This window comes from Lepisosteus platostomus, chromosome 7 (assembly GCF_059453375.1).
Source record: "Lepisosteus platostomus isolate fLepPlt1 chromosome 7, fLepPlt1.hap1, whole genome shotgun sequence".
NCBI classification, from domain to species: Eukaryota; Metazoa; Chordata; class Actinopteri; order Semionotiformes; family Lepisosteidae; genus Lepisosteus; species Lepisosteus platostomus.
In genome coordinates this window covers 13,987,177-14,013,515 of record NC_142617.1, presented here as the reverse complement: position 1 = coordinate 14,013,515, position 26,339 = coordinate 13,987,177, and the positions used below count along the sequence as shown (strand labels likewise).

Below are 26,339 nucleotides of genomic sequence, written 5' to 3'. Positions count from 1 at the left end.
AACATTAAGCTGATATAAAGACAAAAGTCAAGATGATGTTCTTTACTTAAACATTGATGGTAATTGGCACAAAATGGAAACACCAGGGTAAGTGAGAGACACCAAATATACTGAAAGCAAGGGCTTCCACACAGGTGTGGTTCATGAGTTAAAGGAGAACTTCAATGCTTTTTTTATATTTTGGGGTTAGAAAAAATTGGCATTGAGTGTATTTCAAACCACCATGAAAGTAAAATGTACACAGTAATGTGTAAAACTTATAATTTACATCACAAAATAGATTACATTTCCAGGTATGTGCCATGCAATATTCTGCTATTCGGAATGGGGCAACTAAACGTCTGGTGATGTGAAGTGGCCCTATTACATTGTAAACAAGCAGGCTTGTGAATACATCTCTTTTAATCACTTTAATTGCTCTCAACTTTGAGATGGTTTTGCCAACAAATACAACTTACTTGTTGACTGCATGGAGATAAAATTGGAACATTTTTGCTGCACAACCTGTATTTGCTTGTACATTACACTAGTTATTACATTGACTATTGAGCAGGAAGGGCGGCTTCACGTGGCAAGGCCAGCAGTTTGCAACATGATTTTTGATTTTTGTTAATGATTTTTTGCTTAATTCAGAATTTGTAAAATGTTCTGATACCGTCAATTAATTATTTTTTTTTTGGAGAGATGTAATAACTGGTTTGAGAAATGAGGACCGCAGTTCCCCTTTAAATAAGCAGGCAACATCTCAGCATGCTTAGGGTCATAGAGCAATGCTAGACAGGCCTGGTTGCCTATAATTGTGGCTAGCAGGCTAGCACTGCGAGACCTCAGTGACTCTGAAAAGAGGGGTGATTTTGGGGGCGTTTGGCAGGAGCTTCAGTGACCAAAACGGCTTAATTTGCCTATCTGTTCAGAAGCAACAATATCTAAAATGATATAAAATCATTTTAAAATCTAAAAGGAGGGAAAGACAATTGATAGCAAAATACAACAGAGAGAGGAAGAACATACTCTAGGATTCAGGTACAGTATGTGTTTCTATACGGAACAAATAAACCTATTGCTTATTCCCTGGGATCTTGGGGATACTCCTTAAAAAATAACACACTGGAAGGAGAAAGAGGCTGGTGGTCCGGATTATCCTTCTTAAAATCTGATATGAATAAAACAGCCTGAAAATAGTGAGGAAATACTGTATTTCCATGTCTTTTTAAAACTTTTTCTTATTTTAGTACAAACTGGAAAAGACAGTAGCACTATGAAAAGGAATCTTCTTTTTTGCACTGAAAGTTCTTAAGGACAAAAATGCTTTTTAAACATAAGCTTTTGATCTACGGAACTCCTTTGTATTTCATTTCCGAAACGTAGGAAGTCTATAAATAACACCTTGGGTCAAAGGAAGCAGAAGTCAATATTGTTGAGCACATGTCAAAGTGGGTAATGTAAATTCCATTCCCTTCAGTTTTAGTTTGATTTGCGAACCAAAGACAAAAGGAGTTCTGGGAAATCCCTGCCATCTAATTCATTCAGGGAATACATGTCTGCCTTGTACAAATTAAGGAAAAAAGGAACACAAGGAAACGTATATAAATACTCTCTGCCTTGAGGACAAATACATAAAATTGAAAACATTGTGTGACAGGAAGCTGAAATTTCCCCGTGCAGAATTTTTATCCAGGGTGTTAAATTTCTGAAAGCAACCTCTGCTTTATCTTCATGGAGTAGAATGGCAGTCTCTGCATGTATAGCCAAGAGCCAGAGGCCTTTTCTGACCTTCTCAATCTTGAACGACAGGATCATAGTCTTGTGCGAGTTAATTTATTTAAAAAAGGTTTCTTTTTCGTTTCCTTTTTCAATGCCTGAACCATTGCTCCATATACTATTACATTTCTTATGTTAGATTATGGTGTAACTGCCTTGAGCCCATTACTTGCTGAGACTCTGGCTCCCCCAAAGCTCGTAATTGGATGAAGCGGTCTGAAAATCGACAGGTGGATTATGGTGTATAAATAATTTAATTGGTGCCATATTAATGATCACTGTACTCTAAGCTGAAGCTCTTACCATTAGTATCAGTAGTGTCCATTCAAACCTTAACCTCAGCCTAACCACATCACTGCTGAATATCTGTCAGTGTTTTATGAACATTCTGTAGAACCTCAATATTAATAAGATTTGATCATTCGTTGAATATCTCCTAAATCCATCTATTTTTACCACTTAAGCAGAGTATCAACACAAACATCTGTAGCTGGTCTAAATCTGCAATAGATCCACTGGGTGAATTTTCTCCTCCAGTTCTGATTTTGCCATTCAAAGCCTTTTCCTACTTCTTAAAAAAAAGTATGCTGAATTTGCTTCATCTGCTGCAAGAGTCCTATGCGCTAGTCCATTACACCCCCCACATGATCTACATATAAATTGCTGTGTACTGCTTCAAAAAAGACCAAGCACTGGATTTATGTTTACCTGATATATGCAATCAGCATCTGACCTCTGATTCCATTTTAAAAATATTTTGCAAGGCTTTTGTAAGCCATTATGATTATGTTGTCATTACAGGTCAAAAGCAGGGCTCCTAAGGCAGGAACTTTAAAAAAGTGTTGGTGATAACTACAAAGGCCAGACTCTGCCTTTTAATACTGGGATGGATTTCCAAGACACATTGCTCATACAGTACATGCTGGCTGGACTTTGACAGGTTGTCTTCACAGATGACACGTTTATCATTTTATAACCATGCTTCACGGTGAACCTTGTGTGGCACAGGCATGAGCTCATGAATTCATGGCAGGAGAGTGGCCTTGATCTGGATGCAACATTTTTCACTGCTAATCTGCATTGATAAACTAAATAAGTGTGATTGGTAATGAAATTGCACAACTCCCCTGACCGTTGAAACTCAGTATTACAAATTCTTACTTCTGCCTTTTCAGGATACATGCAATGAGTAATTTAATGAGTAGTTGAGCTACTACAGGAGAGAAAAGGTTATCTGTATGATGTCCCAGTACTTTCATTGCCTCTGATTTTGAAGTAATGGCATGCTGTGCTTTGATAGAAATGAGAGAAAAAGTAGCAGATTATCTGAGGTGGTTTCTGAGGGTGTGCTCACCATTGTTCGTTTACATTTGAAAACTGCTGGATTTTAATGTCAGCTAAGGACAAAAACCGACAAATCCAAACTGCACATCTGTAAAGCTAAAAATGTTATTTCCTTTTCAAGCTGTGATCAAACGCATCTCGACGTTTATTTATCATCTTATCATCTGTACAACATGCGTGTAAATCTGTGCCTAAAAACAAAAAAGTTTTTTTTTAAAAAGTCTAAAAAAAGGATTTTATGACATAAGAAGAACACCAATAAGAGAAAATGATAATGCATGTTTTATTTCGTTAAAGCTGGAATACTAGTAAATAACATACATTATATAGATTAGTTCAAGTGAGGCCAGCTTTCTTGTTTTGAGTTTCAGGGAGCAAAGAATTAGTTCCTTGTTTTTCTTTTACCATCATGTCAGTTTACCCTTCCGATAACTATCACATCAATAAAATTAAGCATCAGCAGAAATCTATCACTGTATTTACTGTATGTGTGTAGGCTTTAAAAAAATAAAGTATATGCCTTTCGATATTAATTCGATATTTTATTTTTGATCTATTGATCAAGCATGTGGGCTGCATCGCAGCAATGTGGTTGGCATTGCTGCCTCTCAGTGCTGGGGCCCTGGGTTCCATTCCTAGGATGCTGTCTGTGTGGAGTTTGAATGTTATCCCCATGTTCTCATGGGTTTCATCTGCAAGCTCTGCTTTCTTACCACAGTATAAATGTATACTTCCTTACTGGGGGAGTTGATGGGACACAGGTGATCAGGTAATTTAACCTGTTGAATGCCCAGCCTGGAGAAGGTTTTGTGACATGTTTGAAGACAAATGTGATGGATGCTAGTGGATGTGACAGAATTATACACTAAATGTTGTGAACAACAGACCAATCGATGGGGAATCGATGGGGAAGTCCATGAAGTGATGATCTGGGCAGGACTGTCTAGTCACCACAAAACTGCGGATGTAGTGATTACTTGCTATTTGACTTTATGGTGCTACATTGATCTTATCCTGGCAGATGAGAATATAACAGCTATACTTGGATACCCTTCTTGCCCCATTGAACATCTATGGGATGAGATAGGATGATATCTAGTGCTCTGAGACCTGTTAACAAACAGATGCTTGTCCAGCATCCGTAACCTGGTGTAAAACATAAATTGCAAATCTTGTATTGCTATGACTTTCTTAGTTTACCAAACCTATTGATAGTTTATCATACTCCAATTTATCAACCCTGTTGATGACAACATCAACATTATGAATTTACCTGGTGGTTCAATAAAATCTTTATGCTTCTGCTAAATAAGATTTTGCTTCCTTGTGAGGAACTTTGTGAATTAATTGCAGTTATAATTGATTTTCTTTGATACACAGTAAAGATTATTAAAGTAGTTCAGGTGGGTAGCTGCGTCAGCATGTGTAGGCTGCAAAGGAACAAGTAATAAGTTTATTCCATGCTGAAAAGAGAAGAAAGAAAACACAACGTTTTGGCAGTGGAGAAGGCTCCACGTTCGAAACTTTGTGTTTTTTTCTCTTTTCAGCATGGAATAAACCTATTACTTGTTCCTTTAAAGATTATTAAAGTAAACTAGATTGGAAAATATCTCAAGGCAGCAAAAAACTGTCCTGATTTGTCATGCCAACAAAAGCCTATATTCTTATCTATAAAAAAGATCTCTTATTTTTTGATAGTTCTCTTCAAGTCCCTGTTTTATTTGTAATAAAAACATAAGGAAACGAGTGATTCAAACTGCAATTAGATTTTTAACAGCAAACCCTAGTGAAATAGTGTGTATATGGTTCCACCACATGGTCGGTTATCATTACTACAGTCTATGAAATTTAAAGAGTCCTGAATAAACCCAGCAGATCAGGATTGGTAGTTTTAAGCATGATGGACTTGGCTCCAAAGTAAATGAAGACACCGGATATCTTATATACTGTATCTTACATAGCTTCATGTATAATACGAACTGTATGATGGGATATGACATTCCACTGTAATAATCGACAGTGTTACTGCAAGTTGTCTTTTGTACTAAAGAAACTCAAAACCTTCTACTGTCAACAGACCTTTAAAGGTTATACAGGATATGGCTGGAACCATAATGCTTTTTGTAAAAGCTCTTCAATACTTTTTTAAAACTCCTAGTGTTAATTCTATAAATATATTTCATTATCCATCCATTTTAAACATACATAACTAACATATGATGCATATATAACATTTATATATACAGTGTATATGGTATACCTTATTTGTTAAACCAAAATACTGAGAAAAGTCCGTTCATCCATCTACCCATTTTCTAACAGCTCCATCCAGTTTAGGGCCACAGAGGAGCCAGAGCCTATCCTGGCAAGGGACAGGCACAAGGCTCGATACACCCTGGAGTGGTCACCAGTCTAACACAGGGCACACACAGACACACACAGTCACACCAGGGCCAATTAACCTACCAGTTTGTCTTTAGTATGTGGGAGAAAACTGGAGCACCCATAGGAAACCCATACGAACAGGGGAAGAACATACAAGCTCCACACAGATAGCACCCCAGGTCCAGAATTGATCCCAGGGCTCCCACACTGTAAGACAGCAATGTGAACCAGGGTGGCACTGTGCCACCCACCAAAGTCTGTAACAAAGTCAATCTTTATTAGTAAAAACAAACTTTAAAAAGTAATCTCAACTGAAATAATATTCATTATGTACTATATAAAAGTGTGTTACTTATACACCCACAATGGTTCTACTTAATAAATTATATTAATGAACACATGCACAGAATTTGTTGTGTTATCTGTGCTGCTTTCCACATTATTAGAAATCAGTCTCTGCCAATTTTGTTAAAGAATAATCTGATTCTTTAGTATAAAATTAGATTAATACAATACATTAGTGAACACTCAGGTGTGTTCATGTTGAGACATAAATTATATCTTCTAGACAAAATGCAAACTGAATATTAGGAATTAAAACTATAAAACTGTGAATATATGTAGTTAAACCTGTAGAAGTTTGATTAGTCAATATTAGACTAAAATGCACAATGCACTTGTAATACTACATTACAAAACAAATGTAGTTTTCAGTCATCAAAAGAGAAAAATCAAGGGCACCTCAAGTTATGACTCTCAAGGGCTTTGACAAATTCAACCCACTGACCTGCTTTAGAGCTAACAGTGTAACACAAACCAGAACACAAAAGGAAACTATGGAAACGTGCTATTAAAACAAACTTTTTGCACACAGGGCTGTGGGAGTCTAGAATAAGGTATGGTACTAGGCGACATGTTTGAACCTGATTAATATCTTGGCTTCTTTCTAGAACAATGTGGTTAAGATCCTCAGATCAACTGGCTACATACAGTAGCAACCACATAAGCTAGATGGGGCCAAAATGGCCTCCTTTTGTTTAAAACAGTTGTTCTTCAGTTTTATTTCGGTTCTTAGCAGTATATAATGCATTTTTTCAAATTATTTGTTGACAGAAAAGATACATCTCACCCGATTTTCAGCAGTTTTAAATCTTAACCTTTTGACCAAGTTCTGCTTGATTTCTTTTGTTTTGAAGCAGTAAATCAGAGGGTTTATCATGGGTGGCACCAGGCTGTAAGTCAGAATCAGGACAATGCGGAAATCAGTGTTTATCGCAATATTCACACTGTTTGCTAGGTAAACAAAACACCTGGGAAGGTAGTAGAGAGCTATGATACACAGCTGAGAAGAGCAGGTGGAAAATGCTTTGTATCTCCCTTCAGAGCTCGCAATCCTCAAAACAGAGAGAACGATCTGAACATAAGAAAATATTATAAAGAAAAGGGGCACAAGCAACACAATTATGGCATTAATTAAAGCCACTAAGCTATAGGACCTGATGTCTGCACAAGCTAGCCTGGTTATTGCTATGTGATCACAGTAACAATGTACAATAACATCGGGCCCACAAAAAGGCAAAGTGACTGCCCGAATGGCTGAAATAGCAACAATAAATACTGTTACACCCCATGAAAAAGCACACATAATGAATACATTGGTGTTTTTAAGCAATGTTGAATACCTGAGAGGGTTACATATTGCAATGTAGCGGTCGATTGCCATTATCATTAAAAGAAATGAATTTACGGATCCCAAGTAATGGACAAAAAACATTTGTAGGAAACAAGCAGAAAAAGGGATAGCTTGAGAACCGAACCAGTACCTGGCAATGAGTTTGGGCAATGTAGTCGTACTGAAAGCTAAATCTGCCACTGCAAGGTTCCCGAAGATGAGATAGGTGGGTTTCTGCAGGTTTTTCTCAATGATGATGACCACAACAATAAATCCATTCCCAATTAGAATTGCCACGTAAATGAGAAAAAAAAGAGCAGACACCAGTGAATGATATTGTGGCAGAAGTCCAGGGAAACCCGAGATGAAAAACTCTGTGATTTGGGTTCTGTTTTCCTCAGGCATGGCAAGCTCTTCATGTAGTGTACTCTAAAACACACAGAAAAAACAGGCAGGAACAAATTAGAACATCTCATGCAGTAGAAACACTTTCAAACAACGGATGCATATTCTTAATGATTTCTTACAGAGTAGCACAGGTAATATTATGCTATTATATTCTGCTATGCTGTAATATCTCAAGTGATGCCTCTTGAGTCCCACATAACTCACGATCAAAATATGAAATTCACTCTCTTCATGCAATGTCCCATGACTTGAAGAGACTAGCTTTATCGCTAATGCATTTAAAAGAAACATATTGTGATTTGTCAGAAAACTGCAAGAAGAGATTTTGTCATCCTCACCATGAAGCTCAACATTTCTAAACACAAAAAATAAACCGTGTGCAGTATAATGAAGACCTCAGGGTAGGGAACTGCCTGAGAATTTGAGCTGCAAGTAAAACAAAATAAGAAAATATCTTTTGATCTGAGGACTCTTCTTCAGTTGTGTGAAGAACTAATTAGGCCATACAGATTAGTTATACAGTATGTAATGGATAGATAAAACAGACTAACACTGAAGAGTTTGTGCAATATTCAAAACAGATTTACCTATTGTTTACAAAAATATTAATGAGGAAAAATATTTTTCTAATAAGTGTTTCAATGTAAGCACGTATTAGAGATTTTGTGTTCTTAAAACTCACTTTGTTAAATTACTGTTGAGACATCTGGAATTATATTACAGACCCTCAATGAGAGAAAGTCTTTGTTTTTCTCTAACCATCCTGTGTCATACTGAGTCAAGTGAGCTGAGCTGTAAGAGAAAGCAGATTAACATTTTGTCCTTACCGTTCAATGTGTAATCACTGAAATCACACACTTCAGTTGTAGACCCACTCGTCCTGTGCCTGACATTATTTAAATACAGTATCTTTCCCCTTTGGACTGCATGTATTATTACATCTCTCCATAGGGAGGTAAAAACCAAGGTACCTACATTATTATAAAAGATAAAACACTGTGTTTACAAATGACAAAGCAGAAGTCACCAGTGACATTTTATTCCATGATTTCATCATTGAAAACTCATTATCTTAAGCAATTGTAACATATTTAGAAATAATTTATTGTATAAAAAAATGCTACACTTTATTTTGTTTGCCTGTATACCTACAGTATCTTTCTTGTTTGACCTGCTAGTAGATTCTACAACCAGGGATACATCATCTTCATGTTTTCTGATCACTTTGTTACTTTTTGCATCTGCACGCCCTGGTTGTGCATCAGGTCTATCACACTTCCAGTACCAGTGTTATTTAACTTGTTTATTTATAGTCGTAATGTCTGTCCAGTCTGGATTAAGCAAAATGGATACATGCAGAAGAAAAATGTCAGACACCTACAGTCATTTATACAGTAGCTGCAAAGTTTAATCAATTTAATAATAATTAATAATAATCATTGTTTTTGGTGATAACACAAACATGGTTAGATATTGCTTAACAAGCCCTTTGTTGGCTATATTAAATCACATGTATATTTACAAAAATGTTATGCCACAAGATTTTAAAGCACTTATGAATTAAATGGATAACAAAAGATAAACTAAAGGCTATGGCCCCCCACCGCAACCCTGTGCTTGATAAAGCAGTTTGGAAATGGATAAAAATAATTAATAATTACTTATACTTATATAACGCTTTTCTGGACACTCCACTCAAAGCGCTTTACAGGTGATGGGGACTCCCCTCCACCACCACCAATGTGCAGGCCTCACCTGGATGATACGACGGCAACCAAAATGTGCCAGAATGGTCACCAGACATCAGCTATCAGTGGGGAGGAGAACAGAGCGGTGAAGCCAATAAAGGATGATCATGCATAATTGAGCATGATATTCTTGTACAACTTTGACTTGTGTAAGAACTTAATAACCTCATTAATGGGGGAGTTGATGGGGCACAGGAGATGAGGTGATTTAACCTGTTGAATGTTGATTATCTAGTCACCACAGAACTGCCCTTGTAGTGACTAGTTGCTAACTGACTTTACGGTGCTACATTGACCTCATCCTGCCAGATGAGAATGTGACAGCTATGCTTTGGATAACCCTCTTGCCTCATTGAACATCTGTGGGGTGAGAATGGGATGTGCTTGTCCAGGCTCTGAGGAATGAGGAATGAGACTTTCCTGCTGTTACTATCATAGTCTAGCCATCCTGGTTATAGTTTATAAACCCGCTGCTTATCAATCCTGATGATGACAACCTTTCATAAATATGATGAATTTAACTAATGCATGTTGGTCCAATGAAATGTCTATGCACCTGCTACAAAAGATTTAATTGTTTTCTTGTGAGGAACGTATGGTCTATGTAAGTGATTTCCACTAAAGCTTTAAGGATTATCAAAGTCAAGTAAATAAATATCTATGAAAAAATTTAAAATAAATAAATATGGATCTATCACATCTATCATACAGCTTTATAAAGCCCTCCTAACCAGTGTAACTTTCTGGATTTGTCATGCCACCAAAAGTCTATATTCTTATTTTAAAAAAATGTTTATTTTTGGATAGGTTTTAATCTCTTCAAATCCCTCTTTCATTTGTAGTAAAAACAATATTAAAATATTAAAAAACACAAGGAAACCAGTGTATTACAAGGCTTCGAACTGCAGTTATTCATTTTTAACAGCATGCCTAGTAAAATAACGTGTATGTGGTTCCGCCATGTGGTCACTTAGCATTACTGCAGTCTAGTACTGCACACAGTATATTGCTGTATATCTAATTAGTAATATGATAGCTGTTTTGTGACATATATAAACATTTTGAACATTTTAAATTTAGTTAAATGTAGTTTTTGAGACAAACTAAACATAACGGTAATCGCTAAGTTTTGTTTGTGCATCTGATTCGAGATAAAATTAGAAATTAATATGAAATACGAAGTTGAGGGCTGGATTTCTTTTCTAGTCAACGTTTAAAGGACCGGATCAACAGTAACGGGCATCAGATATGAAAAAAAATAATCGAGAATTGTGTAATTTTTCAAGTTATGAAGGCAGTAAGAAATATTAAATGTATAATTAAAACAATTGATAATGATGATAATAAAGAGCTTCCCAAGAAAATCAAAGTATTAAAACAATGACTTCCATATTAGCCATCAACTGTTACAGCACATTCATTTTTTTATTTTATTTTCAGGTTTAAGTCTAAATGTACTTTAAAGCAGTAGAAGGGGTGAGTTTTGTTTCTCAGAAGTTTGTTTTCTATTGTCCAAAATATCAGCCACAAATTTAGAATTTACTGTATAACAAATAACTCCAGCTATTTCTGTGTGTTTACTGGTGATAGAAATAAAAAAAAAACACTGCATATTTGAAGCCCTGAAAAGGCCTGACCTTTCAGTGTGGAATTATCCTTTTTACTCCTTAGCAGGCCCGCACATTGACTCACCTCCCCAACCTGAGTAATTACTATTGACATACTATAGCGTACAGGTTTATATCTCTCTCTAGTGCTCCCATGCAGTATTTGTTTAGTGATTTCAACTTTTTTCAATGAATTCATTAGTAAAAAAAAAATCAGTTTGATCGATCAGGTTTTCCACATTGCATTTTCACAGTGAGCATCAAAGTGTGCAGATATTTTGTACGTTAACCAACCTTTAAATTCCTGATTTTGCACAACAGCAAATACAGCATGTTACATTACAAATCTGTAACATACATTTACATACTGTACCTACAGTATTTGTCCTCGCTGGTTATTTAATTATTTCTATTTATAGTTAAAGAATACTGGACTTATGATTAGGACAGGAAATCTACCTCTTGATCTATGAAACCAAGATTTATTGATTCACATTTTAGTTAAAAAAAACCCACCCATGAATAAATTGCTTATCAGGCTGGTAATTAATCTGTTTTTTTAGAAAATATAAACAGTAGGGGTGCATGATACTGTATTGTGATAATCTACAGAGACAATTCACAGGGACTGAAGTCTGTGTGTTGCAATTTGTTTAACATGTTGAATGCTAGAAGAACAGAGATTTATGCTAAAAACATTCTACTGTCTACCCACTTCTTTGAAGAAGTACAGGAAGTGGATTGTGCCCTTAAATTTGGTTAAAGCTGTTTTTCAACATCCTTTTTATATCGAATGTAAGAGTATTGTTAAAATAAAATACTGACCAAAGTCAGTAATGATTTAAAAGTGTTCATTTTATTAGTAAAAAAACCCTGTAAAATACTAATCTCATTTGTAATTATATTCATTATTTATTATATTTACAATATGTATGCATGTTTCCATAATTACATATGATTATATACAGGGGAATGACATTTCTTTTTCCTAATGGCCACAGTGTATTCTTTGTACTGGAAATAATGTGACAGGAATAAGGAAGGAAGTCTCCGCTGAACCCTATTTCCATGCAGGGTGAGGACATAGAGGGGGTGCAGTCCTACAAGTACTTAGGGGTACACCTGAATGATAAGCTGGAGTGGTGTGGTAACACCGATGCCCTGTACAAGAAAGGTCAGAGCCGACTGTGTCTGTCAGGGTGTATAATGCTGCCCTAGGCTAGAACTGTTAGCCCTTCTTTTGCTCGTCTATGGACAGCATGTTGCTCCATTGTACTTTTTTTGGGACACTCAATCTGTATATACAGTGGGTTTGGATTTTTTTTCCCTTAATAATAAAAACCTTCATTTAAAAACTGCATTTTGTGTTTACTTGTGTTATCTTTGTGTAATATTTCAATTTGTTTGATGATCTGAAACATTTCAGTGTGACAAACATGCAAAAAAATAAGAAATCAGGAAGGGGGCAAACACTTTTTCACACCACTGTACCTATGCACATTTTGCACATATTTTATTGTTTTTACAGTGACTATGAGCATATTTTGCACCCTACGTATTTATTTGTATTTATTTGAGATTTATTTTGTATTGCTTTATGTATTTTAATTTTTCGGTGATTCTGATGTCTTTTTTTTTGCTCGTCTTGGGCTGGACTGCTGTAACACATCAGTTTCCCTTTGGGATCAATAACGTCTTATCTGTCTATCTAGAAATATTAACTTGTTGAATTGAACCTCTGATATAAAAACTGAAAAGGGGAAGATCAAGGGCGTGATACACTTCAACCCTCCATCATTTTTGGGGATGATACAGTACATGTATGATTTTTTTGCTTGATGGAGGAGAGGAAGATTGGTGGAGGCCTGCCAGTAATGACAGCCATTCAATTCACCCAGGAGTCAAATCTGTGGGAATCTGGATCTTTCTTTAAGAACTGGATTTGGAAGAACAATACTACATACATTTGAGAACCACCTGCTACGTTTGTTACTCATACAGTGCATCACAAATTTTGCAATAAAGGATATTGTTAAACATATGCACATAATTGTTTGTTTTTCCTGTAAAACCTGCTTTTCCACATCAGTCAAATCTTTCCCTGGCAGCTTTATTGTGTATTAGGCATTCAGTACATAGTTATAGTAAAAAACATCTTCCAGGCAACATGTACTGTAGTAAAACTTTTAGAATTAGAACTTTTAGAACTTTAGAATATTGTGTACATTATTGGTCACTACTTTATAAAAAAAAGTAGCTGCCCCGGGAATATGTCTAGAGAAGGGTGACCATATACATTCTGGCTTTAATGCGATGCCTTATATTTACAAAAGAGGTTTAAAACACTCAACCTATTCTACTTTCTTAGAACCTGCAGTGAAACACAAACCCCAAAACATAATGGAAACTATGGGGAAATGCATTTAAAAAGGGGAATGTTTTATGTACAGAGGATCTTAGGAGTCTGAAACAAGTTGGCCATGCTGTTTGAAAGGACACCCTCACTTCTTTCAAGAATAATCTGGTTAAAAACCATGGATTAGTTAGCTATTGTTCTTAGAAATTAAATAAGATAGATGAGCCAAATGCCCTTCTTTCTTTTGAAAACTTCCTTAAGTACTTATAATGCAATTTTAAATTAGTTTTCTACACAGGAGATACAGCTCACCCGGTTTTCAGCTGTTTTCGATCTTAACTTTTTGACCAAGTTCTGCTTGATTTCTTTTGTTTTGAAGCAGTAAATCAGAGGGTTTATAATGGGAGGCACCAGGCTGTAAGTCAGAATCAGGACAATGCGGAAATCAGTGTTTATCGCAATATTCACACTGTTTGCTAGGTAAACAAAACACCTGGGAAGGTAATAGAGAGCTATGATACACAGCTGAGAAGAGCAGGTGGAGAATGCTTTGTATCTCCCTTCAGAGCTGGCAATCCTCATAACAGAGAGAATGATCTGAACATAAGAAAATATTATAAAGAAAAGGGGAACGAGCAACACAAGCATGGCACTAATTAAAGCCACTAAGCTATAGGACCTGATGTCTGCACAAGCTAACCTGGTTATTCCTATGTGATCACAGTAACAATGTACAATAACATCGGGCCCACAAAAAGGCAAAGTGACTGCCCGAATGGCTAAATTAGCTACTATAAATATTGTTACACCCCATGAAAAAGCACACATAATGAATACATTGGTGTTTTTAAGCAATGTTGAATACCTGAGAGGGTTACATATTGCAATGTAGCGGTCGATTGCCATTATCATTAAAAGAAATGAATTGACTGATCCCAAGTAATGGACAAAAAACATTTGTAGGAAACAAGCAGAAAAAGGGATAGCTTGGGAGCCGAACCAGTACCTGGCAATGATTTTGGGCAATGTAGTCGTACTGAAAGCTAAATCTGCCACTGCAAGGTTCCCGAAGATGAGATAGGTGGGTTTCTGCAGGTTTTTCTCAATGATGAGGACCACAACAATAAATCCATTCCCAATTAGAATTGCCACGTAAATGAGAAAAAAAAGAGCAGACACCAGTGAATGATATTGTGGCAGAAGTCCAGGGAAACCCAAGATGAAAAACTCTGTGATTTGGGTTCTGTTTTCCTCAGGCATGGCAAGCTCTTCATGTAGTGTACTCTAAAACACGCAGGAACAAATTAGAACATTTCATGCAGTAGAAACACTTTTAAACAACGGATGCAGATTCTTAATGATCTCTTACAGAGTAGCACAGGTAATATTATGCTATTATATTCTGTTATGCTGTAATATCTCAAGTAATGCCTCTTGAGTCCCACATAACTCACGATCAAAATATGAAATTCACTCTCTTCATGCAATTTCCCATGACTTGAAGAGACTAGCTTTATCGCTAATGCATTTAAAAGAAACATATTGAGATTTGTCAGAAAACTGCAAGAAGAGATTTTGTCATCCTCACCATGAAGCTCAACATTTATAAACACAAAAAATAAACCGTGTGCAGTATAATGAAGAGCTCAGGGTAGGGAACTGCCTGAGAATTTGAGCTGCAAGTAAAACAAAATAAGAAAATATATTTTGATCTGAGGACTCTTCTTCAGTTGTGTGAAGAACTAATTAGCCCATAAAGATTAGTTATATGTAATGGATGGATAAAACAGACTAACACTGAAGAGTTTGTGCAATATTCAAAGCAGATTTACCTATTGTTTACAAAAATATTAATGAGGAAAAATATTTTTCTAATAAGTGTTTCAATGTAAGCACATATTAGAGACATAATTGTGTTCTTAAAATTCACTTTGTTAAATTACTGTTGAGACATCTGGGATTATATCACAGACCCTCAATGAGAGAAAGTCTTTGTTTTTCTCTAACCATCCTGTGTCATACTGAGTCAAGTGAGCTGAGCTGTAAGAGAAAGCAGATTAACATTTTGTCCTTACCGTTCAATGTGTAATCACTGAAATCACACACTTCAGTTGTAGACCCACTCTTCCTGTGCCTGACATTATTTAAATACAGTATCTTTCCCCTTTGGACTGCATGTATTATTACATCTCTCCATAGGGAGGTAAAAACCAAGGTACCTACATTATTATAAAAGATAAAACACTGTGTTTACAAATGACAAAGCAGAAGTCACCAGTGACATTTTATTCCATGATTTCATCATTGAAAACTCATTATCTTAAGCAATTGTAACATATTTAGAAATAATTTATTGTATAAAAAAATGCTACACTTTATTTTGTTTGCCTGTATACCTACAGTATCTTTCTTGTTTGACCTGCTAGTAGATTCTACAACCAGGGATACATCATCTTCATGTTTTCTGATCACTTTGTTACTTTTTGCATCTGCACGCCCTGGTTGTGCATCAGGTCTATCACACTTCCAGTACCAGTGTTATTTAACTTGTTTATTTATAGTCGTAATGTCTGTCCAGTCTGGATTAAGCAAAATGGATACATGGAGAAGAAAAATGTCAGACACCTACAGTCATTTATACAGTAGCTGCAAAGTTTAATCAATTTAATAATAATTAATAATAATCATTGTTTTTGGTGATAACACAAACATGGTTAGATATTGCTTAACAAGCCCTTTGTTGGCTATATTAAATCACATGTATATTTACAAAAATGTTATGCCACAAGATTTTAAAGCACTTATGAATTAAATGGATAACAAAAGATAAACTAAAGGCTATGGCCCCCCACCGCAACCCTGTGCTTGATAAAGCAGTTTGGAAATGGATAAAAATAATTAATAATTACTTATACTTATATAACGCTTTTCTGGACACTCCACTCAAAGCGCTTTACAGGTGATGGGGACTCCCCTCCACCACCACCAATGTGCAGGCCTCACCTGGATGATACGACGGCAACCAAAATGTGCCAGAACGGTCACCAGACATCAGCTATCAGTGGGGAGGAGAACAGAGCGGTGAAGCCAATAAAGGATGACCATGCATAATTGAGCATGATATTCTTGTACAACTTTGACTTGTGTAAGAACTTAATAACCTCATTAATGGGGGAGTTGATGGGGCACAGGAGATGAGGTGATTTAACCTGTTGAATGTTGATTATCTAGTCACCACAGAACTGCCCTTGTAGTGACTAGTTGCTAACTGACTTTACGGTGCTACATTGACCTCATCCTGCCAGATGAGAATGTGACAGCTATGCTTTGGATAACCCTCTTGCCTCATTGAACATCTGTGGGGTGAGAATGGGATGTGCTTGTCCAGGCTCTGAGGAATGAGGAATGAGACTTTCCTGCTGTTACTATCATAGTCTAGCCATCCTGGTTATAGTTTATACACCCGCTGCTTATCAATCCTGATGATGACAACCTTTCATAAATATGATGAATTTAACTAATGCATGTTGGTCCAATGAAATGTCTATGCACCTGCTACAAAAGATTTAATTGTTTTCTTGTGAGGAACGTATGGTCTATGTAAGTGATTTCCACTAAAGCTTTAAGGATTATCAAAGTCAAGTAAATAAATATCTATGAAAAAATTTAAAATAAATAAATATGGATCTATCACATCTATCATACAGCTTTATAAAGCCCTCCTAACCAGTGTAACTTTCTGGATTTGTCATGCCACCAAAAGTCTATATTCTTATTTTAAAAAAATGTTTATTTTTGGATAGGTTTTAATCTCTTCAAATCCCTCTTTCATTTGTAGTAAAAACAATATTAAAATATTAAAAAACACAAGGAAACCAGTGTATTACAAGGCTTCGAACTGCAGTTATTCATTTTTAACAGCATGCCTAGTAAAATAACGTGTATGTGGTTCCGCCATGTGGTCACTTAGCATTACTGCAGTCTAGTACTGCACACAGTATATTGCTGTATATCTAATTAGTAATATGATAGCTGTTTTGTGACATATATAAACATTTTGAACATTTTAAATTTAGTTAAATGTAGTTTTTGAGACAAACTAAACATAACGGTAATCGCTAAGTTTTGTTTGTGCATTTGATTCGAGATAAAATTAGAAATTAATATGAAATACGAAGTTGAGGGCTGGATTTCTTTTCTAGTCAACGTTTAAAGGACCGGATCAACAGTAACGGGCATCAGATATGAAAAAAAATAATCGAGAATTGTGTAATTTTTCAAGTTATGAAGGCAGTAAGAAATATTTAATGTATAATTAAAACAATTGATAATGATGATAATAAAGAGCTTCCCAAGAAAATCAAAGTATTAAAACAATGACTTCCATATTAGCCATCAACTGTTACAGCACATTCATTTTTTTTATTTTATTTTCAGGTTTAAGTCTAAATGTACTTTAAAGCAGTAGAAGGGGTGAGTTTTGTTTCTCAGAAGTTTGTTTTCTATTGTCCAAAATATCAGCCACAAATTTAGAATTTACTGTATAACAAATAACTCCAGCTATTTCTGTGTGTTTACTGGTGATAGAAATAAAAAAAAAACACTGCATATTTGAAGCCCTGAAAAGGCCTGACCTTTCAGTGTGGAATTATCCTTTTTACTCCTTAGCAGGCCCGCACATTGACTCACATCCCCAACCTGAGTAATTACTATTGACATACTATAGCGTACAGGTTTATATCTCTCTCTAGTGCTCCCATGCAGTATTTGTTTAGTGATTTCAACTTTTTTCAATGAATTCATTAGTAAAAAAAAAATCAGTTTGATCGATCAGGTTTTCCACATTGCATTTTCACAGTGAGCATCAAAGTGTGCAGATATTTTGTACGTTAACCAGCCTTTAAATTCCTGATTTTGCACAACAGCAAATGCAGCATGTTACATTACAAATCTGTAACATACATTTACATACTGTACCTACAGTATTTGTCCTCGCTGGTTATTTAATTATTTCTATTTATAGTTAAAGAATACTGGACTTATGATTAGGACAGGAAATCTACCTCTTGATCTATGAAACCAAGATTTATTGATTCACATTTTAGTTAAAAAAACCCACCCATGAATAAATTGCTTATCAGGCTGGTAATTAATCTGTTTTTTTTTAGAAAATATAAACAGTAGGGGTGCATGATACTGTATTGTGATAATCTACAGAGACAATTCACAGGGACTGAAGTCTGTGTGTTGCAATTTGTTTAACATGTTGAATGCTAGAAGAACAGAGATTTATGCTAAAAACATTCTACTGTCTACCCACTTCTTTGAAGAAGTACAGGAAGTGGATTGTGCCCTTAAATTTGGTTAAAGCTGTTTTTCAACATCCTTTTTATATCGAATGTAAGAGTATTGTTAAAATAAAATACTGACCAAAGTCAGTAATGATTTAAAAGTGTTCATTTTATTAGTAAAAAAACCCTGTAAAATACTAATCTCATTTGTAATTATATTCATTATGTATTATATTTACAATATGTATGCATGTTTCCATAATTACATATGATCATATCCAGGGGAATGACATTTCTTTTTCCTAATGGCCACAGTGTATTCTTTCTAATGGAAATAATGTGACAGGAATAAGGAAGGAAGGAAGTCTCCGCTGAACCCTATTTCCATGCAGGGTGAGGACATAGAGGGGGTGCAGTCCTACAAGTACTTAGGGGTACACCTGAATGATAAGCTGGAGTGGTGTGGTAACACCGATGCCCTGTACAAGAAAGGTCAGAGCCGACTGTGTCTGTCAGGGTGTATAATGCTGCCCTAGGCTAGAACTGTTAGCCCTTCTTTTGCTCGTCTATGGACAGCATGTTGCTCCATTGTACTTTTTTTGGGACACTCAATCTGTATATACAGTGGGTTTGGATTTTTTTCCCTTAATAATAAAAACCTTCATTTAAAAACTGCATTTTGTGTTTACTTGTGTTATCTTTGTGTAATATTTCAATTTGTTTGATGATCTGAAACATTTCAGTGTGACAAACATGCAAAAAAATAAGAAATCAGGAAGGGGGCAAACACTTTTTCACACCACTGTACCTATGCACATTTTGCACATATTTTATTGTTTTTACAGTGACTATGAGCATATTTTGCACCCTACGTATTTATTTGTATTTATTTGAGATTTATTTTGTATTGCTTTATGTATTTTAATTTTTCGGCGATTCTGATGTCTTTTTTTTTTTGCTCGTCTTGGGCTGGACTGCTGTAACACATCAGTTTCCCTTTGGGATCAATAACGTCTTATCTGTCTATCTAGAAATATTAACTTGTTGAATTGAACCTCTGATATAAAAACTGAAAAGGGGAAGATCAAGGGCGTGATACACTTCAACCCTCCATCATTTCTGGGGATGATACAGTACATGTATGATTTATTTGCTTGATGGGGGAGAGGAAGATTGGTGGAGGCCTGCCAGTAATGACAGCCATTCAATTAACCCAAGAGTCAGATCTGTGGGAATCGGGATCTTTCTTTAAGAACTGGATTTGGAAGAACAATACTACATACATTTGAGAACCACCTGCTATATTTGTTACTCATACAGTACATCACAAATTTTGTAATAAAGGATATTGTTAAACATATGCACATAATTGTTTGTTTTTCCTGTAAAACCTGCTTTTCCACATCAGTCAAATCTTTCCCTGGCAACTTTATTGTGTATTAGGCATTCAGTACATAGTTATAATAAAAACATCTTCTGGGCAACATGTACTGTAGTAAAATGTTTAGAATTAGAACTTTTAGAACTTTAGAATATTGTGTATAATAGTATAAGGCGATAAGTATAAGGTTTAAAACACTCAACCTATTCTACTTTCTTAGAACCTGCAGTGAAACACAAACCCCAAAACATAATGGAAACTATGGGGAAGTGCATTTAAAAAGGGAATGTTTTATGTACAGAGGATCTTAGGAGTCTGAAACAAGTTGGCCATGCTGTTTGAAATGACACCCTCACTTCTTTCAAGAATAATCTGGTTAAAAACCATGGATTAGTTAGCTATTGTGCTTAGAAATTAAATAAGATAGATGAGCCAAATGCCCTTCTTTCTTTTGAAAACTTCCTTAAGTACTATATAATGCATTTTTAAATTGTTTTTCTACACAGGAGATACAGCTCACCCGGTTTTCAGCTGTTTTAGATCTTAACTTTTTGACCAAGTTTTGCTTGATTTCTTTTGTTTTGAAGCAGTAAATCAGAGGGTTTATCATGGGTGGCACCAGGCTGTAAGTCAGAATCAGGACAATGCGGAAATCAGTGTTTATCGCAATATTCACACTGTTTGCTAGGTAAACAAAACACCTGGGAAGGTAATAGAGAGCTATGATACACAGCTGAGAAGAGCAGGTGGAGAATGCTTTGTATCTCCCTTCAGAGCTGGCAATCCTCATAACAGAGAGAATGATCTGAACATAAGAAAATATTATAAAGAAAAGGGGAATGAACAACACAAGGATGGCACTAATTAAAGCCACTAAGCTATAGGACCTGATGTCTGCACAAGCTAGCCTGGTTATTGCTATGTGATCACAGTAACAATGTACAATAACATCGGGCCCACAAAAAGGCAAAGTGACTGCCCGAATGGCTGAAATAGCAACAATAAATACTGTTACACCCCATGAAAAAGCACACATAATGAATACATTGGTGTTTTTAAGCAATGTTGAATACCTGAGAGGGTTACATATTGCAATGTAGCGGTCGATTGCCATTATCATTAAAAGAAATGAATTTACGGATCCCAAGTAATGGACAAAAAACATTTGTAGGAAACAAGCAGAAAAAGGGATAGCTTGAGAACCGAACCAGTACCTGGCAATGAGTTTGGGCAATGTAGTCGTACTGAAAGCTAAATCTGCCACTGCAAGGTTCCCGAAGATGAGATAGGTGGGTTTCTGCAGGTTTTTCTCAATGATGATGACCACAACAATAAATCCATTCCCAATTAGAATTGCCACGTAAATGAGAAAAAAAAGAGCAGACACCAGTGAATGATATTGTGGCAGAAGTCCAGGGAAACCCGAGATGAAAAACTCTGTGATTTGGGTTCTGTTTTCCTCAGGCATGGCAAGCTCTTCATGTAGTGTACTCTAAAACACACAGAAAAAACAGGCAGGAACAAATTAGAACATCTCATGCAGTAGAAACACTTTCAAACAACGGATGCATATTCTTAATGATTTCTTACAGAGTAGCACAGGTAATATTATGCTATTATATTCTGCTATGCTGTAATATCTCAAGTGATGCCTCTTGAGTCCCACATAACTCACGATCAAAATATGAAATTCACTCTCTTCATGCAATGTCCCATGACTTGAAGAGACTAGCTTTATCGCTAATGCATTTAAAAGAAACATATTGTGATTTGTCAGAAAACTGCAAGAAGAGATTTTGTCATCCTCACCATGAAGCTCAACATTTCTAAACACAAAAAATAAACCGTGTGCAGTATAATGAAGACCTCAGGGTAGGGAACTGCCTGAGAATTTGAGCTGCAAGTAAAACAAAATAAGAAAATATCTTTTGATCTGAGGACTCTTCTTCAGTTGTGTGAAGAACTAATTAGGCCATACAGATTAGTTATACAGTATGTAATGGATAGATAAAACAGACTAACACTGAAGAGTTTGTGCAATATTCAAAACAGATTTACCTATTGTTTACAAAAATATTAATGAGGAAAAATATTTTTCTAATAAGTGTTTCAATGTAAGCACGTATTAGAGATTTTGTGTTCTTAAAACTCACTTTGTTAAATTACTGTTGAGACATCTGGAATTATATTACAGACCCTCAATGAGAGAAAGTCTTTGTTTTTCTCTAACCATCCTGTGTCATACTGAGTCAAGTGAGCTGAGCTGTAAGAGAAAGCAGATTAACATTTTGTCCTTACCGTTCAATGTGTAATCACTGAAATCACACACTTCAGTTGTAGACCCACTCGTCCTGTGCCTGACATTATTTAAATACAGTATCTTTCCCCTTTGGACTGCATGTATTATTACATCTCTCCATAGGGAGGTAAAAACCAAGGTACCTACATTATTATAAAAGATAAAACACTGTGTTTACAAATGACAAAGCAGAAGTCACCAGTGACATTTTATTCCATGATTTCATCATTGAAAACTCATTATCTTAAGCAATTGTAACATATTTAGAAATAATTTATTGTATAAAAAAATGCTACACTTTATTTTGTTTGCCTGTATACCTACAGTATCTTTCTTGTTTGACCTGCTAGTAGATTCTACAACCAGGGATACATCATCTTCATGTTTTCTGATCACTTTGTTACTTTTTGCATCTGCACGCCCTGGTTGTGCATCAGGTCTATCACACTTCCAGTACCAGTGTTATTTAACTTGTTTATTTATAGTCGTAATGTCTGTCCAGTCTGGATTAAGCAAAATGGATACATGCAGAAGAAAAATGTCAGACACCTACAGTCATTTATACAGTAGCTGCAAAGTTTAATCAATTTAATAATAATTAATAATAATCATTGTTTTTGGTGATAACACAAACATGGTTAGATATTGCTTAACAAGCCCTTTGTTGGCTATATTAAATCACATGTATATTTACAAAAATGTTATGCCACAAGATTTTAAAGCACTTATGAATTAAATGGATAACAAAAGATAAACTAAAGGCTATGGCCCCCCACTGCAACCCCTGTGCTTGATAAAGCAGTTTGGAAATGGATAAAAATAATTAATAATTACTTATACTTATATAACGCTTTTCTGGACACTCCACTCAAAGCGCTTTACAGGTGATGGGGACTCCCCTCCACCACCACCAATGTGCAGGCCTCACCTGGATGATACGACGGCAACCAAAATGTGCCAGAACGGTCACCAGACATCAGCTATCAGTGGGGAGGAGAACAGAGCGGTGAAGCCAATAAAGGATGACCATGCATAATTGAGCATGATATTCTTGTACAACTTTGACTTGTGTAAGAACTTAATAACCTCATTAATGGGGGAGTTGATGGGGCACAGGAGATGAGGTGATTTAACCTGTTGAATGTTGATTATCTAGTCACCACAGAACTGCCCTTGTAGTGACTAGTTGCTAACTGACTTTACGGTGCTACATTGACCTCATCCTGCCAGATGAGAATGTGACAGCTATGCTTTGGATAACCCTCTTGCCTCATTGAACATCTGTGGGGTGAGAATGGGATGTGCTTGTCCAGGCTCTGAGGAATGAGGAATGAGACTTTCCTGCTGTTACTATCATAGTCTAGCCATCCTGGTTATAGTTTATACACCCGCTGCTTATCAATCCTGATGATGACAACCTTTCATAAATATGATGAATTTAACTAATGCATGTTGGTCCAATGAAATGTCTATGCACCTGCTACAAAAGATTTAATTGTTTTCTTGTGAGGAACGTATGGTCTATGTAAGTGATTTCCACTAAAGCTTTAAGGATTATCAAAGTCAAGTAAATAAATATCTATGAAAAAATTTAAAATAAATAAATATGGATCTATCACATCTATCATACAGCTTTATAAAGCCCTCCTAACCAGTGTAACTTTCTGGATTTGTCATGCCACCAAAAGTCTATATTCTTATTTTAAAAAAATGTTTATTTTTGGATAGGTTTTAATCTCTTCAAATCCCTCTTTCATTTGTAGTAAAAACAATATTAAAATATTAAAAAACACAAGGAAACCAGTGTATTACAAGGCTTCGAACTGCAGTTATTCATTTTTAACAGCATGCCTAGTAAAATAACGTGTATGTGGTTCCGCCATGTGGTCACTTAGCATTACTGCAGTCTAGTACTGCACACAGTATATTGCTGTATATCTAATTAGTAATATGATAGCTGTTTTGTGACATATATAAACATTTTGAACATTTTAAATTTAGTTAAATGTAGTTTTTGAGACAAACTAAACATAACGGTAATCGCTAAGTTTTGTTTGTGCATTTGATTCGAGATAAAATTAGAAATTAATATGAAATACGAAGTTGAGGGCTGGATTTCTTTTCTAGTCAACGTTTAAAGGACCGGATCAACAGTAACGGGCAACAGATATGAAAAAAAATAATCGAGAATTGTGTAATTTTTCAAGTTATGAAGGCAGTAAGAAATATTTAATGTATAATTAAAACAATTGATAATGATGATAATAAAGAGCTTCCCAAGAAAATCAAAGTATTAAAACAATGACTTCCATATTAGCCATCAACTGTTACAGCACATTCATTTTTTTTATTTTATTTTCAGGTTTAAGTCTAAATGTACTTTAAAGCAGTAGAAGGGGTGAGTTTTGTTTCTCAGAAGTTTGTTTTCTATTGTCCAAAATATCAGCCACAAATTTAGAATTTACTGTATAACAAATAACTCCAGCTATTTCTGTGTGTTTACTGGTGATAGAAATAAAAAAAAAACACTGCATATTTGAAGCCCTGAAAAGGCCTGACCTTTCAGTGTGGAATTATCCTTTTTACTCCTTAGCAGGCCCGCACATTGACTCACATCCCCAACCTGAGTAATTACTATTGACATACTATAGCGTACAGGTTTATATCTCTCTCTAGTGCTCCCATGCAGTATTTGTTTAGTGATTTCAACTTTTTTCAATGAATTCATTAGTAAAAAAAAAATCAGTTTGATCGATCAGGTTTTCCACATTGCATTTTCACAGTGAGCATCAAAGTGTGCAGATATTTTGTACGTTAACCAGCCTTTAAATTCCTGATTTTGCACAACAGCAAATGCAGCATGTTACATTACAAATCTGTAACATACATTTACATACTGTACCTACAGTATTTGTCCTCGCTGGTTATTTAATTATTTCTATTTATAGTTAAAGAATACTGGACTTATGATTAGGACAGGAAATCTACCTCTTGATCTATGAAACCAAGATTTATTGATTCACATTTTAGTTAAAAAAACCCACCCATGAATAAATTGCTTATCAGGCTGGTAATTAATCTGTTTTTTTTTAGAAAATATAAACAGTAGGGGTGCATGATACTATATTGTGATAATCTACAGAGACAATTCACAGGGACTGAAGTCTGTGTGTTGCAATTTGTTTAACATGTTAAATGCTAGAAGAACAGAGATTTATGCTAAAAACATTCTACTGTCTACCCACTTCTTTGAAGAAGTACAGGAAGTGGATTGTGCCCTTAAATTTGGTTAAAGCTGTTTTTCAACATCCTTTTTATATCGAATGTAAGAGTATTGTTAAAATAAAATACTGACCAAAGTCAGTAATGATTTAAAAGTGTTCATTTTATTAGTAAAAAAACCCTGTAAAATACTAATCTCATTTGTAATTATATTCATTATGTATTATATTTACAATATGTATGCATGTTTCCATAATTACATATGATCATATCCAGGGGAATGACATTTCTTTTTCCTAATGGCCACAGTGTATTCTTTCTAATGGAAATAATGTGACAGGAATAAGGAAGGAAGGAAGTCTCCGCTGAACCCTATTTCCATGCAGGGTGAGGACATAGAGGGGGTGCAGTCCTACAAGTACTTAGGGGTACACCTGAATGATAAGCTGGAGTGGTGTGGTAACACCGATGCCCTGTACAAGAAAGGTCAGAGCCGACTGTGTCTGTCAGGGTGTATAATGCTGCCCTAGGCTAGAACTGTTAGCCCTTCTTTTGCTCGTCTATGGACAGCATGTTGCTCCATTGTACTTTTTTTGGGACACTCAATCTGTATATACAGTGGGTTTGGATTTTTTTTCCCTTAATAATAAAAACCTTCATTTAAAAACTGCATTTTGTGTTTACTTGTGTTATCTTTGTGTAATATTTCAATTTGTTTGATGATCTGAAACATTTCAGTGTGACAAACATGCAAAAAAATAAGAAATCAGGAAGGGGGCAAACACTTTTTCACACCACTGTACCTATGCACATTTTGCACATATTTTATTGTTTTTACAGTGACTATGAGCATATTTTGCACCCT

At 35.5% G+C, this 26,339-nt stretch overlaps 3 protein-coding genes across 3 annotated transcripts; all 3 read right to left on the bottom strand.

Annotated features, from left to right (window-relative positions):
* Nucleotides 1-6,589: 6,589 nt before the first annotated feature.
* LOC148658332 (olfactory receptor 1E16-like) lies at nucleotides 6,590-8,606 on the bottom strand. Its single transcript, XM_088641945.1, has 2 exons — nucleotides 8,598-8,606; nucleotides 6,590-7,573 (listed from the first exon to the last, which is right to left on the bottom strand). Exons 1-2 carry the CDS (start codon nucleotides 8,604-8,606, stop codon nucleotides 6,590-6,592), a joined length of 993 nt encoding a protein of 330 aa, XP_088498071.1.
* Nucleotides 8,607-13,563: 4,957 nt separating this feature from the next.
* On the bottom strand, nucleotides 13,564-15,565 carry LOC148658331 (olfactory receptor 1E16-like). The gene is made up of 2 exons (XM_088641008.1): nucleotides 15,557-15,565; nucleotides 13,564-14,547 (listed from the first exon to the last, which is right to left on the bottom strand). Exons 1-2 carry the CDS (start codon nucleotides 15,563-15,565, stop codon nucleotides 13,564-13,566), a joined length of 993 nt encoding a protein of 330 aa, XP_088497134.1.
* Nucleotides 15,566-20,186: 4,621 nt separating this feature from the next.
* Nucleotides 20,187-22,460, bottom strand: LOC148658330 (olfactory receptor 1E16-like). The gene is made up of 2 exons (XM_088641944.1): nucleotides 22,452-22,460; nucleotides 20,187-21,427 (listed from the first exon to the last, which is right to left on the bottom strand). Exons 1-2 carry the CDS (start codon nucleotides 22,458-22,460, stop codon nucleotides 20,417-20,419), a joined length of 1,020 nt encoding a protein of 339 aa, XP_088498070.1. The 3' UTR covers nucleotides 20,187-20,416.
* Between the last annotated feature and the right edge of the window lie 3,879 nt (nucleotides 22,461-26,339).